General features: G+C 32.6%; 1 protein-coding gene across 3 annotated transcripts in view; it reads left to right on the forward strand.

Moving 5' to 3' along the window:
• Positions 1–18,170, forward strand: part of nvy (CBFA2/RUNX1 partner transcriptional co-repressor nervy) — a 508,624-nt gene that overhangs the window by 436,554 nt on the left and 53,900 nt on the right. For all 3 annotated transcript variants that reach the window (XM_075360674.1, XM_075360683.1, XM_075360665.1), the window contains exon 6: positions 3,360–3,487. In XM_075360674.1, coding sequence (XP_075216789.1) covers positions 3,360–3,487 — 128 coding nt within the window. The remainder of the gene's footprint in view (positions 1–3,359; positions 3,488–18,170) is intronic.

The raw sequence follows: 18,170 nt of genomic DNA on the forward strand, positions 1-18,170 counted from the left end.
TGTTGGCAATTTTGGCAGAGATATATTTGCAGTTTTTAGAAGGTACTTATATCAATAAAATTCTAACTCGACATAATATATTACTGTATAAACGTTATTGATGACACCATAATTATATATAATGAAAATGTTCAAAACGAATCAAATGTAATATTAAATTAATAAAATTAATAAATACATAAATTTACCAAGGAAATTGAAATTATTAATTGTTTAAAGTTTTTAAATATTTATTTATTTAGCGTATGGCACCAAAACACAACACCAATTACAGTAAAAAATTACAAACAAAGATTTAACAAATTAATATAAGCTGCTGATTCTGGAGTCGCCATCAGGTAATCTTCAGGATTCCCTTCATATGCTGTCCTAGGACGACCTTCTGTGATGTTTTAACAGATTTATTTTCACCACACTCACAAAGGAGCGTCGGTGTTTTACTCCATTTATACAGGAAATAAGCGCACCTACCATGCTGAGTTCGTACTCTGTTTAGAGTTGACCATGTCTTACGTGGCAAGTCAAAACCCGGCGGCTTTTCAGTAATACATGGGATTTGGTTATTCTGCTTTGTGGTCCATTCTTGACGCCAGGTGTCCGTTAGGTTAAATCCGTCCTTTGTGGCAGCAATTGCTGTTTTGATAGGTGACTTTCTAGATCGAAGGTGACCACGATTTGCATCCTCAATGTCCTCATGTATTGTAAGTTTCGATTGTCCATAATCTTCTTGTACTCTCTTATTACCTGCGCGTTCACACGGCGCAGGTTCGGGGGTGGTATATGGCTCAATACCGGGAGCCATTCCACAGGAGTAGACCTGATAATCCCGGCAATCATTCTCATAGTGTTATTAAGTTGAGCATCATCATTTTTTAGATGTAAAAATACATAATAATAAAATAAATAACAAAATAAAATTAGAAATATATCATAAAGACACATTAATAACACAATAATTATCATTCATTTCATTCTTAGACATTTTATGAATGAGATGGCCGTTTTATGAATGCTACCAACCTTTACAAACATTATTTTTAAAAAGTTTTCAAAATAAACAGGAATTAGATAATTGGGAAACTTACTTTACTAACAGTGTAAGAAAAGTTTTATTGTTAATTAATTATAGAGGACTAAAATCTAACCGTCGTTTTAAAGTTTTTGTTTTTCAATTTAATAAAAATCTTTATGTGAAAGCATTCTCTCACAAGAACATTGAATGATATTCCCTTCGTTTTATTTTGTTAAAGGTTTTAAAGGTATTTTGGTCTAAAGGATATTCTTTGACGGATAAAAATTTCATACATCTTTATTTTTCTTGTGATAAATTTTTATCTTACCTAACACAACACTGTAATAACAGACTTCTATTAGGTCATAGTAAACAATTTTAATAAGAAGTTCTATTCGTTAAGACTGACGGCAAGCTGTTGTTTTTTATTTATTTATTTATTTTTTTTTTTTTTTAATAGTATTATCTAAAATAATATTTAATAGTTAATAGTTATTTATTTTTTTATAAACCTAAAGTGTTTATTGCAGTGTTTGGCAAGCATTATTTACTTAATTTATTATTTTTATTTACTAAAATTTACCGATAATGAATATTAAATAATGGCTTAATTTACATAAACCTTTTGTAAGTAACTTTTAACCAGTTTTCATTAGAATTTATTTTCAATTGTTAATTAGTATAGAACATTTTTTTTTGTATTATTGTTGAAAAAATGAAAAAAATGCTTTAACACGTTTGATGAACTTAGAAATTTTAAACGGATATTTTCCACCTCCTTTTGGCGAGTTTTTTCTTTTATGAGAAATATTTTAGTAAAATAATTAAAACATTTTAGTAAAAATCAAAACAGATTGAATTAGAAATAAATTTCTTAGAAATTACGAGGGTAAGTCAATTATTATCCGCAATTTAGTTATATTTTTGTTTATGTTGATAGTACTGTCGTGTTGCGTAGATGAACATACGTGGTTTAATTGTTATGTCTGTTCAGGTTTGATGCTGCTAGGTTAGTTCCATTATCGCTGTCCTGCCGTTAACCATGACTGCTTCACTTTCTGTTCGCACCAAAGAAGAGCAGCGTTCAGTGATCCGTTTTTTGTGGTCGAAAGGTGTGTCAGGGGACGAAATTCATCAAAGACTATCGGCACAGTACGGGAACAGTGTGTTGCCGCAACGGAGTATCTACGAACGGATTGTAAAATTCAAAAATGGTCGCACAAGTGTTACGCACGACAAAGAAGCCGGACGACCGTTTACTGCCACAAATGAGGAAAACATTGAGCGTTCACGTGACATGGTTTTCTTAGACAGACGAGTAACTATTGATGAAGCGTCACATCGTCTGGAAATTAGTCACAGTTCTGCCTACGAAATCATCCACAACAGACTTGGATTTCATAAAGTCTGTGCAAGATGGGTCCCAAAACAACTCCCACAGTCACATAAACAAACGTGCTTGGACATCTGCCAAAAACATTTGGATCGCTACGGTAACGAACAGGACCTTCTTAGACAGAATCATCACCGGTGACGAAACACGGATCCATCATTACGAGCCGGAGAGTAAACGCCAGTATGGAATGGAAATATCCAAATTCGCCCTGCAAAAAAAGTTCAAGACCCAACCGTCAGCAGGAAAACTGACGCTTATGGTTTTTGGAACTCACAAGGCCCAGTACTGGAACATTATGTGGAAAGGGGCACGACAATAAACAGTGCGCATTACAGTGAGATGCTTACTGCCAAGCTGAAGATTGCAATTCGAAGCAAACGTCGAGGACTCCTGTCGAAAGGTGTTGTGTTGTTGCACGACGATGCTCATCCACATACTGCTGCCCACACTGCTGAAACGCTCCAAAAACTCAACATTGAATTGAAGTACCCGCTCATCCTCCGTATAGTCCTGATCTTGCTTCTAACCCACTTGTTTGGTCCATTCAAAGAGGCATTAAGGGGCCGTCAAATTACCTCGGACGAAACAGTGAAAGAAGCGGTGCATTCCTGGCTCGCAGCTCAACCGAAAACCTTCTTTTATGAGGGCATCAGGAAGCTTGTGCAACGATGGATCAAGTGCGTTGAAAAGCAACGGGACTATGTTGAAAAATGATGTACATGTAAGTTTCCTATTTCTATTACAATAAAATTTATAAATACTACATTGCGGATAATAATTGACTTACCCTTGTACTTTTTTAAATGCAATCAGAATTTTCCCTTTCTGGTACATATATTGATAAATGAATAAGAATTTATAAGAAATAATAATGAATGGTTTATTTTGTAAATATTTTAAGTACGAAGATAATTTAACAATAACGAACTGATTTTTGCTTTTTATTTTTAGCCGTTAGTGCAGTATCTTAGACAACACGAACATGCAGTTTTGGATCCAGCGTTCACTCCAAGTGAGCCCAGTGAAATATTTCACCATACAGAACATCATGAAAAACGTCGTGCTTCTTCTAGCGACAGGTAAGGAAATTTTTTATTTACATTTATACATCTGCAATTTTGTTTTCTGTCCCTCTCCTCTTGCAGCCGGATTCACGACTAAACATAAGCTCAGCTCCAAGGGGTGCCATCATCTCAAACTAACTCGGAAGGGCGCAAGGCCCCGGCCAAACAGCCGGGTCTCGGTCTTCCTTGCTTGCCATGCCTCAGATGAGGGGATTCCAAAGGGTTCCCCTCACCGGGATTTCGGTCTTAACGTCTCGCCTTTAACGAGGAACCGAAGAGATCCCCCAGCGGGTCTATGGTCTTACTTTCCTCCCAATGGGACTGCAAGAGAGTCTCCGCCCGATCATCGAAGATGAGACACCGGAGCCTCCCTTCCCCTCCCGAATGAGGCTGTCCCTTGCAGATACCACAAAGGAGCTGTGCACATATACAATTGAAATTACCAATAACATTTTTATTTAATTATACTAATTTGATTATATAAAGGATTGAAATATTTTATAATTTATTGGTAAAATTTGATTTTTTTATTACATTTAAAAATACAATTAACCTAAATAATATTACAAAACTTTTTCAAAATTTTTAAAACTTTGCTTTATACTTTTTTTAGTCATACTTTAATCAAATTATTATCATAAATTGCATGAGTTTAATTAATAGGTTAATTTGGATTTCAAAAGGTAACATCCGTTTTGCAGATTTTGCAATTTTTTCACCCGCATCCTTAATTTACCCCCGTACAGGAGGATGTCTGCAAAAGTAATTGTGGAATATTGTACTTTCACACGACCTTAGGAGCTGTGCAAACTTTTATCAATAGGCAATGTCAGGAATTACGTTAAATTAAGGATGCAAAATTTGAGGACAAACATGAAAAAAACATTGTGAGATAAAGAAAAGCAAGTAAAAATATGTTCGTGATGAAAATTGGAAAAGTGCAACGTATTGAATGACTTTTCCCGACTACGCTCGTCACGACATAGAGCTGTGTATATGAAGCATACACAGTGTATATAGAATCATAAACTTTAAAAAAGTTTTAAATGATATTTGAACCGAAGGGAGATAGAGCAAAAGAAGAAAAAACCTATAGTTCAGTTTTCAAGAAGTGAGGATTGATTTAAAAAAAAAAAAAAATTTTGTATGAAATATAAATATATATTTATTTATAAAAAGCAGTACTACACACAAACATACAGATAAATGTTTTTTTGGTCTAGATTAACTTGCTGGACTCTAAAACGGAAAGACTGCAAAAATTCCGCTTGCCCCATTTTTGACACGATCACAATAGTTTCCCCTGTTTTTGAGGATATTGAGGTCACAGTGGACCACTGCAGTCAACACTGGTTCGCCTTTTCTTTTTTTTTTCTTGATTGCTTCCTAATATTTCTTCATTCTGTCAGATCTTGCTTTTCTTAAGTTCTTCTGAACAAATCCTCTTTGTTGTTTTCTTTTCTTTAATTTTAAATCTGGAGTTTGCTTCTTTTAATATTTTTATATTGTCAGTTTTGTTTCGTAAATCTTGTATTGTGATTTCTAGTTCTTGCATATCTTGTTTAATTTCGGTTACCCAGGTCGGTGTTTTGGACATTTTCCAGTATTTCCCGACCAGTTTCCTGATGAGCCTGTTTGGTTTTATTCTTATGTGTCCAAAAAAGGAGATTCTTTTCTTTCTAAAGTAGCCTAGAGCTGATTCTACGTCTTTATGTATTTCCCGACCAGTTTCCTGATGAGCCTGTTTGGTTTTATTCTTATGTGTCCAAAAAAGGAGATTCTTTTCTTTCTAAAGTAGTCTAGAGCTGATTCTACGTCTTTATGTACCCCTTGGTTTGGTGTGAGTCTCCATTCTCCCCCATCAGTAAGTCGTCTTTTATTTATGCATGTTCTTAGAATTCTTCCTGCTATTCTTTACATCACTACTGATTAGGAAATGTTGGATTTTATTTGAAGAGTGTTTTTCTTCCCTATGATATTATAGGTCTGATTAGAGTTTTGTAATGTCTGAGTTTGGTATTTATTGAGATACATCTTTTATTATATGTTGTTTTGATGTTATTTTGTGCATAATTCAGCTTTTGTGATCTTTCTTTCCAGTTTATTTTTTCTTTGAGGTCATGTGTGATATTTTCTCATAAGCATTTAAACCGTTCAACTAGCTCGACTTTGTGTCCGTTTATGATTACGTAGTTCAATACCAGGAGATTTATGGCCATTGTTCTAGTCTTTTCTTATGATATTCTTAGGCCTATTTTTCCTGCTAGTTCTTCCAATGAAGTTACTTGGATTCTAGCCTCTGCGATGTTATTGGCTAGAAACGCTAGGTCATCTGTAGATCCTAGACAGTTTACTTTGATATGGTTTACATCTTTCCTTGCTTCAATTGTTACGTGTGGTGTTTTTTTTTTTTTGTACCACTCTCTCATTACATATTCTAGGGCGCAGTTGAACAGCAGTGGGGATAGTCCATCTCCTTGTCTTAAACCTGTTTTGATTAGGAATGGTTCTGATATTTCTCCTCTGAATTTTATTTTAGATTATGTGTCTGTTAACGTTAGTTCTATCATTTTTACTAGTTTCGGGTGTAATCCTAGGTTTCTTAGTATTTTCAGCATTGATGGTATGTTAATAATGTTGTAGGGTTTTTGGAAATCTATGAATGATATTACTAGTAGTCTTCGTTTCATTTTATGTACATTCATTATTAATTTGAGAGTGATTATTTGCTCAGGAAGCTTTTCCACGGTCTAAATCCCCCTGATATTTTCCCAGTTCATTTCAGAGTTTATTTTTTATTTTATTCAGTATTATTCTTGAGAGTATTTTATATGTGCAATCTAATAGTGAAATTCCTCTGTAGTTTTCGGGGTTGGTTTTGTTCCCTTTCTTGTGTAGTGGGTGTATGAGTGCAGTAGTTCAGTGTTTAGGTAATTTTTCTTCTTTCCAGATTTTTTATAGGTGACTTTAGTCTCCTTGGAGGAATATTTCCAAAGTTCTACCACTGTCTGGTCTTTAATATAGTTTCCCCTTTAATGTTGCTATTCTACGTATTGTATCCTAACTGCCATGGAGGATGTCTTCCCTTGAATCAGGAAGATGAAAACAAAATAAATAAAAGATAAAAAATGGTTTTGTTATGTATTTGCCTATCAAATTCCTGGCTTTAGTAAACCGAGATTTTACTAATTTGTAGAGTGATTTCACTAAGAACCTAAGAAATGTTTTAGAATGTTTATTTTTTATTTTTTTAATCCTGAAGTTAGGATTAGAACTTTCTAATGGAATACTGAAAATTATTTTACTTCTTAAAAAATAAAAAATTGTGGAAATTTTGATAAATTTTAATTAATATGCGGAGCTGCCAGAATTTTGATTGATTAGATAAAGTGGAGCGTAAAAACTCATTAACCCATAACAGTAAATTCCTCACATTTTTTACTTTTTTTTTTTTTGTTGAGTTGGTTAAATTCTGAAATTGATGATTTTACTAAGAGCGGATTTAGAAGAACCAAAAATTCAGAAATTGCAGTAAAAATTTCTAAAGGTTAAAAGAGAGGGCAACTAACAAATAAATATTAATTTATTGATTCAGATTATTATTCTGGCAGTCTTAAGATGTGTAGTACAGCTTTATTTCTCTTGTTCAGTAAATGAGTACCAGTAGTATTTTTTTACATTCATGAATCACCATGTGAGGATGTGTTTTAAATTAGTATTCAACAACAGAATGAAAGTATGGGACGGTATTAAAATTCCGCTATAGTTAAAATACTTATTATTTGGTTTTAAAAAAGACAAAAAAAGTTTTAAAAAAGAAAGCAGCTACTGAAAATCTAATGTGTTTGTAAAACTTGAAATATAACCTCTCATCTTCAATATTTTTGTTATAGGAAGTTGAAATTTTACAAGAACTGTACGTAGATCTTAAACAGCCGTTAAACTTTTCTTTAAAAAATTCAATCCTCAGAAGGTTAACGAAAAATGTTATTATCTTTCAAACGTTATGACACCCGGCCAGTACGTTTCACAATGAGTTTCTGCGATCTTCCAAATGAAATGTCTTCTCAAATATTTTTATTTTTCATTTCTTAAATATAAATTTATTATATACTATAAATAAAAACCGTAGGAAACAGGAGTTCGAGGAGTAATTTACTTAAAAGTAAATGGATGAAAGAAATTTTTTAAATAATTAAAGAATGGAAAGAAGCGATCTATAGAAACTGTTACTAAGTGTGAGCTGAACTCTCTACAACACCATAATATCTGTAACTTGTTTATCTAAGTTTTTTTAATTTTTTCTTTTAATTTAAGAGCAGAAAATAAAAAATAAATCTGATGTGGATAACACATAACTTCCTTGTATGCCTATTAAATTACATATACACATTTTTTTAAATGAAAAGTACATAAAATTTTATTTCATTAATAACTTTTGATATTTTTTCATATATCTTTTTTATTGTTATCATTGAATTATTCTTTATCGTAAAAATATTTTTACAATCACAGGTTAATTATTATTAATAAATAAATATATTTAAATTTAAAAAAAAAAAAGTTTGATTCGAACCGATGTGCCTTCCCCTTGAAAATCCAAATATTTCATTAATTAAAATATTGTTTGGGCTATAACTCTGGAACCGATGAAAATAAGTACCAATTATAACATATCGTTGAAAATTTCTCAATAAGGGCTTATTACAGTTAAGAAAAAGTCCAAAATGCAAATCTTTTGGATTTTGGGCTTGGACACTTTTGGTCCAGTCGATTACAATCAAAATGGGAGGTGCACAACTAGATGTTACAACAGTCCTCAATCCAAAATTTCAGCATTCTACGGCTAATCGTTTCTTAGTTATGCAAGATACGTACGTACATACGTCACTCCGAAACTAGTAAAAATGGATTTAGGGATGGCAAAATGGATATTTCCATTGAAATCTAAAAACACACATATTTCGTGATCACAGTACTTCCTTTACTTCGTAAAAGGAAGTAAAAAGAACATAATTTTTATATATCAGAATGCCTTAACACGTATGAAAATATTGCATATACAATTAGAAAAAAACAACCCAATGCTAAGCAGTAATGACGAAAAAGCAAAAAATTCTTCATTTCGCTTAGTTACATAATGCAATGATTTGTTTAACATATATTTAGTAACATTTATCCAGGAAAAACATACAAGTAGGAGTAGCAGAGGATCTTTATGTAAAAAAATGTCTCATTGAAATCGGTCAATTCGTTATAGAATGATTCTTGAATACTAACGCGCCACTATGTTAGACACTGAAGAGAGAGAATAGTTTATTTTTCAAATGTATATTTTCAAAAGTATATTCGTAAAAAATAAAATATAATCAAATACATTGACTGGATTAATATGCTTTAATGAAGGCTCAAATCAAATAATCACAGAAAATACTCATGTGGTAAATTCAATATTTACAACACTGAACACCCATAATATCTAATACTACCATTTTATCCCGAAAAGGAGAACGTATATAAAAAAATATATATAATGACTGTAAAACTTTTACAGCCATATATATATAACTGTAAAATTTTGCATAGCATTTAGTCTTTGTAATTTTTTGTTTCTTTATACGTTTTGTTCTTAAAATTATTTATCTCAACTCCTTTTGAAAACAAACTTTATTAGTACTGAACTCAGATCATTAACATATCCTTTTAGATAAAATTTGATGTGGACACTACATGACTTCCTTGTATTCCTATTAAATTACATACGCACATTTTTTGCTGCACTTCATTTAAACTTCTTTCATTTGAAAGTGATATATGATCCTCAAATTCATTAATAAAGTGGACAGTTACAAAATTGTATTGTTGTGGACACCATATTTAATCACATTTTTTGTGGTATCCGTATCAGCATTTTATATTAGTTTATGTATATATTTTGTTTCACGTCGCTCAAGTAGTTATGTGGTGTAAGTGAGAACGTGTCGGATCTATAACCATGCACACATCGATTTGAATCCGACTTTATATAAATATATTTTTTTTTAAACTTTTTTTTCAATTTCAATATATTGATTTATTAATCATTTTTAACCTGTGTAAAAAATTTTTAATTAAAATGAAAAGTGCATGAAATTTTATTTCACTAATGAATTTTGATTTTTTCATTTTTTTTTTTTAATGTTATTATTGAATTATTATTTATTTTAAAGATTTTTTTACAATCAGAGGTTAATAATTATTAATAAATTAAAATCTTTTGATAATTTTTTTTAAATCCCTTTCGGCACGCCGGAAAGCGGAGATAGATTTCACAGGTAGGGGATAAAAAAAAAATTTCACCTTAAAGTTAAGAAAAAATTCATATTTGCTCAATACAACAATAGTTGCATGTAAAGAAAAGTTTCACATGTTTAGCATACGACAAGCCCAATCTTCTTACAATTCTAGCAACGTTTTGTCCATCCCTTGCCATAAGGGTTGGTCATATCAAAAATTGTTTCAGACAAATGTTTTAGGTAATTTTTTGAGGACTAACGACCACTTTAAGCCGATTCGATACTGTGCCTATTAAAGGAGGTATGATTCTTTTTGTCTTCGAAACCCCATTTTTTCGACCCCCAATGGTTGGTGATATCAAAAAACTCTACTCAGATGAGTTTTAGGCCTTGTCCAAATAATAGTAGGAACTTTAAACGAATTCAATATTTTACTTAATAAGAAAGTTATAGGGATATTTTGTTTTTTTGAAAACGCCCCCATTTCCACCCCATGGTCCGGTTTTTCCCATTAACGAACTTGACCGAGATTTTGAGACGATTCGTTTATAAAGGAACAATTTGAAAGTGATTGGCGCAAAGTTTCGGCAGTTATCGTGTCCATAAGAAAGTGAAATATACATAAACTTTTGAACTGACAGTGATTTTGAGGTCTGGAGGACGTAAAATACGTCGAAATTTTCCGAAAATCGAATCATGGCTTTCTTATGAAATCTACCTAAAGTTATATACTGTAAACAGTACCTATCAACAGCTATCAGAAACTAAATAATGCATTAGGATTAGTGTTTTTTTAATCAATTTAAAAAAGTTAGTGTAATCATTTTTTGTGTTATCGTTGTGAAAAAATTATGTGCTAGAAATAAAAATACAATCTGTTAACCTACAACTGAGTACAACAAACTTTTAAGTATACCGTACATCCAATCTTAGTACGATGTAAATCGTGGCCTGAGGTTTACTTTTTATGCAGTACGTATAATGTATTAGATTAATAAATAAATACATCTACACATTTTTTTCTATAGCGCTATTAAGAAATTAACTGTACTTAAATTTAATTTATCATAATACGGGAGAAAACGTTCGAAAAAAATTAGACTGGGAAGTCTTGTTACATTTTTATAACGAAAACCACAATTTAACGAATTTTTCCCGTGGTTTTCGATTTCGTTTTATAGAGGTTCGACTGTATATATAGTCGAACGTATATATAACGAATGTAAACTCTATATATAAACGTATATAAAACAGAATGTTTCAGGAAGTTATTTCATACACTATAGACATATAAGATTAAATTTTTTAATCGGGAATCGACTTAAAAAAATAAACATGTTATCTTGTAAACAAAGTTTTATTTTCATTAATCCTAGATTCTATTTACGTAAATTCCCACCTGTAAACAAAGAAACGACATTTAAAGTTTATTCTTTGTTTGTCAATTCCTTTTTAACGATTTTTGTAAAATTATTTATTTACACTTTATATCACGCATGAGTATATTCATTCCACACGTGGTTTTTTCCAGCCTTAGCCCCCTCTACACTGTAAGCCGTTCACTACTCTATCTACTCACTGCGCAGTAAATTCAATATTAAAGAAAGTTAGTTTCTTTACAGGCGTATTTCTCTCATCAATATATGAAAAATGGACATAGGTCTAAAAAGGTTTTATTTTACAAATAACGTAATTTTTTCTGCGCTGAATGCTAGACACATAAATTATTGTGTAAAATTAGTGATTTTATAGGCAATTTGTATGAAAAAGTTTTAAAAATGAGTTCCAAAATTGCATCTCTAATATTTTCCGAGAAAATTGTTGTAAAGCTCAAAAAGTACACCCGAAAAATACGCTTTTTTTAGATTTTACATAGATTTACCTAAGTAAGTTGTCAATAAAACTTAAAAAGAGTATTTCAAGAGAATTTAATTCCGATAAAATTGATCATTTAAAAATCAATAAGAATAGAATAAGTTTTTTTAAATTCGAATTTTATTGAAACCCAAATAAAGTAAAATTCTGAAAATCTTGCATTACAAATGAATAAATGATTCTTTCCGCTCTACTGTATTGAATTTTTATTTCTCTTTTAGTGCATTGTTTAGCTACTAGGAGACCAAATCTACATAATATTATTGGTCTGCTTTCCATATCAAAACATACCACAGATAAACTTTTTAAACATTATTGTTATTGTATTGTACTGGACTAATATTAAATAAGTAAAAGTTCAATTTAAAATAAAGAAATTTTTTTTATTGTATTAATACAACGTAGCTGTAAAAAAGATCGATAATTTGAACCGTCATTTTTATTTAATTTTTTAATGATTTCTTTAAGCATCAAGTCACACAATTTTTATTTTTAGAAAGTAAAACTGTGCATTTTTTCAAAATTGAATTTATTTATTTTATTTTTTTTTACCATGTCGTGTTGCCACGTCAGATAAAATGGATGCATAACAGGGATAAATATTATAATGTTATGGGAAATTTAATTATTTATATATATATATTTCATTAAAAAATGTATATTTTTTTCTAGCAGTTACCTCGCCCCTTTATTTTACAATATTAATAACATTTTATTTTACAAACAAGCACCTAACTCTAAATTTAGAGTAACTATTTTCAAATTTATCAATTAATGTATAATTAATCAAGATAACCTTTGCATATATTCATACACTTGCGGGTACCCACGGCTTCGCTGGTATACTTGTGTAGCTTGAACCCTCCACTGTCATTTGTTTGATCTTCAGTCCTCGGTAACTCTGGATGCTGCTTGAAGTTCAACTTAAGGGTTTTTGTAGCCTGTATGGTTCTCTATGAAAAAAAGAAAAATAAATAAAGATTCGGCAAAATCAATACAACATTTTCATTCCCTGATTGAATAAAAAAAAACTTTCATATTTGTAAAATAGTATGTTGAATTATAATTCAAGTATATTTTCAAGTGTGTAGACGTTTCTTGCGTTTTTTATATACGTATTGTTCAATTCAGTATAGACTTGAGATCTCCTTTTTGCACAAGGAAGAATTGGGATCGCGAAAAATTTCGTTTTTCAGATTTCAACGGAAATATCCATTTTGACCATTCTTGAATCTATTAGCCGTAGGTTGTTGCAATTTTGGATATAGGACTGTTGTAACATCTAGTTGTGCATCTTCCCTTTTAATTTTAATCAACCGGACCAAAAATGTCAAAAAAGCCAAAAAAGTCCAAAATCCAAAAACATTGGATGTTGGGCTTTTTCTTAACTGCAATAATAAACTGTTATTGAGAACTTTTCAATGAAATATAGTACTTATTAGTATAAGTACTTATTTTAGTAATTATTTAGTACTTATTTTCATGGTTCCAGAGTTATAACTAAATAAAATTTTAATTAATGAAATATTTGGATCTTATAAGGAGAAGGTATAAGGCTCGAATCAGACTTAATCTGCTTTTTTTTAACTTTTTCTTGGTTTTTTAATTTAAATATACTGATTTATTAATAATATTAACCTTTGATTGTAAAAACAAATCTACAATGAATAATAAATTCAATATTAACAAAAAAGGAAAAAAATATCAGAAGTTATTAATGAAATAAAATTTTATGTACTTTTCATTAAAAAAATATATGTGTATATAATTTAATAGGCGTACAAGGAATTCGTGTGGTGTCCACATCAGATTTATTTTATTAAGTCCCAGATCCCCGTCTTATTTAATACTACTGGACCCACTGGATAGGTGTTGAAAATATAAAAAATAAAAATATTATTAAATAAAAAGATATTATCATAAAAATATGTATATAAAAACGAATAAATAATTTGAATACACTTTATATTAATAAAAAGAAACATAAAAAATAACAACCATAAATAAAGGGGTTTGTAAATAAACTTTTGTAACGGACGGTATTCGTCTCGAAAGAGTGTGTACCATAAGGTGCAACGGGCGCAAAATGCGGCCTACAGTAAGTTTACACCCGGTGTCTACATCCCTTTTCCTTGACAAACTCGACTGAAATCGGCGTTAGTGAGAAACTGAACCGACCTCCCTTTGAAGCATTTCATTAATATGAATAATGGTAAGGAACGAAACCGGAGTGGAACGATAAGGAAGGGGAAGTAAGGCGAGCTTCTTTCACAATGTACTAAGTAAAGGCGCCGATTCTAATGAAAACCCATTGATCACACAACGGTCGTTCTGTTCCTTTACTATTTCTTATTCAATGAATTGCACCGCTTGTGCTAGCGAGTTTACTGAATGAATGAATGTGCGCCTCGCCGGTGACTTTTCGTATAATTAGTCCGACCAGACGTCAGTGGCACGGCAGGCATACACTTTATTAAAACAATACTTCGTCACTATGCACAGCCATTTTCTCCCACTGTGCTTTGTACTTAACTTTCTACTTGCAAATACGCGCGCACGCACTCACGCACACATCAGCATGTGAATACATAAACATACCCTCTTCTTAACAATTCTTACCTCGAATAAATTTAATTCGTATGATGTTGATTGCTATTTAAATTAATTCAGACGTTTTAAGGATTGTTATATTAGAAACTTTTTGTGCAGAATTTTGATACAAATACTTAATGCAATCGTGTAATGGTGAATTAGATTTTATAAAATTCTGTAACTCAATTTTCCCTGTTCGATTTATAAATTCGAATATTTACCTTCCTCGCTTAAAAATTTCAAAAGAATATTTTGATACTTTACACAACTTATTAAATACTGTTTAAAAATATGCTTTTTTATTAGGCAAAAACAGTTTGATTTTTATGTTAAATTGGATGCAAACTAAGGAAGATTTTGTTGACAAATAATTTTTTATGTTGGAGTATATATTTGGATTAAATTAATCCGACTATGTTTTAACATTATAATTGTAAATACAATTTCGCATTTTCTTAATCACGTTTAACATAATTCTCTTTGTACGATTAGATTAAGGAAATTTTTTCACGGCTGTGTTGTGTTTTCTGCACTATCTATATCTAAACCTGAACGAAGTTTGAAATACGACTTCACTTCAGTTTTACTCTACTTACTCCTCATCTTTAATTAACAACATGATAACTGTGCATCATTTCTGTCTGTTTACTCAATATAAAAAATGATGATTTCGTTTTTTTTTAGTCCCCGTCATTTCTATAAGCTTGCAACATTTTAGTGTATTACAAAACCTTCCTTCTCACCGGCATGAATTATAATAAATATTTTCTTTTGATACTGGATGATATATTGAATGTTATCATCCAAATTGTCTTCACAACTGACGACAGAATTTACGTATACTTTGATTTCTGCACTTTTAAATTTTATAAAAGACATATCCTTGCCTCTTTGATTTAAAGTTTTCGACTAGTAGATTGGGGCAACTTTCAACTTTCTTCTAATTAAGATTATTTCCACTTTTGGACAAAAAGTACATTTGTAATTCTGTAAATACAAGGTTTGTGAGAAAAGTAATGAGACTGACTTTTTACTTACCAAAGTTTTTATTTTTTTCAAATAACAATATTATCCCCTTCAAAGTAGTTCCATTGGGCAGTTATACACCGGCGGAGTCGTCGTTCCCACTCCTGATAGCAGCGCTGGAAGGCTTCAACTGGTAGGGCTTTTAACTGGTCGGTCACAGTCTTTTGAATGTTCTCCACAGTTCCAAAATGACGTCCTATTAAGACATGTTTCAATTTCGGGAAAAGGAAAAAGTCACAAGGACTCAAATCAGGTGAATAGGGAGGTTGGGGAACCGTAGGAATGCGTTTTGAGGTAAAAAATTCCCTGATGGAAATGGCCGTGTGACACAGGACATTGTCAAGATGAAGAATCCACTTGTCTACGATGTCTACTCTCATGCGAATCACTCTTTTCCTGAGCCATTTAAGGACACATTTTTAAAACACTTGGTTGACAGTTTGTCGTAAAGGAACAAACTCTTTATTCACGATATTTCTACTATAAAAAAGCAAATCAGCATGGTTTTTATCTTCGATTTGCTCATTCCACATTTTTTCGGTCGAGGAGATGACAGAGTGTGCCACTCTTAGCTTTGCCAATTTGTTTCAGGATCGTACTCAAATATCCAGGATTCATCGCCTGTGATCACACGATTGAAGAATTCTTGGTCGTTGTCAATCCTCTCAAGAAGATCAACGCACACGTTTCTCCGATTGTCCTTCTGTTCCGTTGTGAGGTTTTTCAGCACCGATTTCGCACAAACGTTTCGCATGTCCAAATCGTCTGTCAAAATTTGATGTGCGGTGAAAGCGTTTAAATTTAACTGTTCACTCGTCATCCTTATTGTTAACGACGGTCTGATCTCACAAGAACCCTCGCACGTTCAACGTTTTCGTCAGATTTTGAAGTTGAAGGTCTCCCTGAGCGAGGGTGAACTTAAACTTGTTCTCGGCCTTTAAAAAATGATTTCTGCCAGCGGAAAAACTGCGCTCTTAATAAGCAATGTTCCCCATAGGCCTTTTTCAACTTTTCAAAGGTCACACTCGCGGATTCCCCAAGTTTAACACAAAACTTAATCGCACAACGTTGCTCTAAATTCCGATGCTCCATTTTCAACACACAACAAAAAACCAATTTCACTGATGGCACTGTCAAAAATAATGTGTTGATTGAACGGATTTGAAACTCGTACTGAGCCTGTAGAAGGGATGAACAAACCGGTCTAGCACAGATCGGTAGACACAGCGTTGTCAGATCGCTCGCAGTGTTACCAACCTCATTACTTTTCTCACACATCTCATATTAAGTAATTATTAGTAGATATTAAGTTATTTTTAAACCCGATTTTTTAATGTAGAGGCTTTGAAGTGAAGCGGCTGTAAAAAGAATTTTTTTTCAGATTAAGATCTGTAAACTGTTCTCGTGGAACATTTTTATTGGATTCATCTAAGTTTGAAGCAGGTTGTTACTTCTTTTTTTCTTTTTTTTGACTTGGTGCCTTTAGGGACAGTATAGCGAGGTTTAGGTTGGTTGATTCAGGCTTATGTCCGGAATTTAGAGTTGATGACACGGTGGACCATGTCCTATACATCTGTCCGCGGTACGAAGCTGAGCGTACCAGAGTTGGTAGGGAACTTGAGAGAGTACACTCCTTTTTGGATCTGCGAGTCAACTGGTGGACTCGCAGTGAGTGGACGATAGTGGATGGCTTCCTAAAATTCCTCGCCCAGCGCAGGGTGGCTGAAGGGATTTAGTAGAATAGGAACCCGGGTGGGGTTCGACGGCGGTTATTGGAAGAAGGTAAATGTCACGCGGGACTCCGCGATGGAGCTGAGTGAGAGTAGGCGTTAATTCTCCTCTCCCCGGTAGACCGGAACGGAGTCCGTTAGCTTTGCACTCATGTTTGAGTTAATGTTAGCGGGGTTCTTTAAGGGAACTAGGACCAAATTTCGCTGTGATTAACACTTTTAGAGGGAAAGTTGTTGTAGTGGTTAGTTTTGCCTCGAATCCGAGACATTCAATGAAATTGGCTCATTAAATGGTTAGAGCTAGGTGCGGGGTCTTCATACCGCGGTTAGGCTTCTAGCTTAGTTCCTGAGGGCGACGTGGTAGCTGCAGGTGTCCATTGTCTTCTTCTGAAGGCATAAACTAAAAACTATCTCGGGGTGAATTTACCGATGCAAAATTTCATAAAATTCAGTCCAGCCGTTTAGGAGGAGTTCAGTCACATACACACGGACAGAAGAAATATATATATATATAATAGAGGTAATTTGGACAGAAACGCATAGTACTGTAGCGATCCGTTTACCCGATTTACTTACAAATCAATTTTTCTCAGTCTCTTTTCAAATTAATATTTTTACGCTCTTATACATCGATTCAAGATGCATATTATCACTTCATCTAATTTAGAAGATAATTCACGCATGTGTTTAGCTCATTTAATACTTTCAAAGTGACATTAAAAAATTAACTAATGTTTGTTGCAAAATCACCTACCGTTTTACGATAAATAACAAAAGTTACTCCCTGTGAATTAATATCATACTCTATTTGACAATTAATTTAACATGCGGTAAAAATGTGAACTACTAACTATTCCACCTACTCGCCGATCTCTATATAACTGAATAGGGTATCTTATGGCGTAAAATACAATTAAATGTTAAATATTGAAGCATACTCCAGCGCTGCAGAATGAGATGTTGGGAACTAAATAAAAGCATTGTATGCTTGCGCGACTATAATCGTAATGGTAGGGATGGTTATTTTATTCAAGTCGAATAACCGAGCCGGTCTCCATGACGCAAGTGGTAGCGTCTTGGCCTTTCATCCGGAGGTTCTGGGTTCGAGTCCCAGTCAGGCATGGAATTTTCACACACGCTACAAATCATTCATCTCATCCTCTGAAACAATACCTAACAGTGGTCCCGGAGGTTAAACAA

The sequence above is a fragment of the Lycorma delicatula genome, chromosome 1 (assembly GCF_047948215.1).
Source record: "Lycorma delicatula isolate Av1 chromosome 1, ASM4794821v1, whole genome shotgun sequence".
NCBI lineage: Eukaryota > Metazoa > Arthropoda > Insecta > Hemiptera > Fulgoridae > Lycorma > Lycorma delicatula.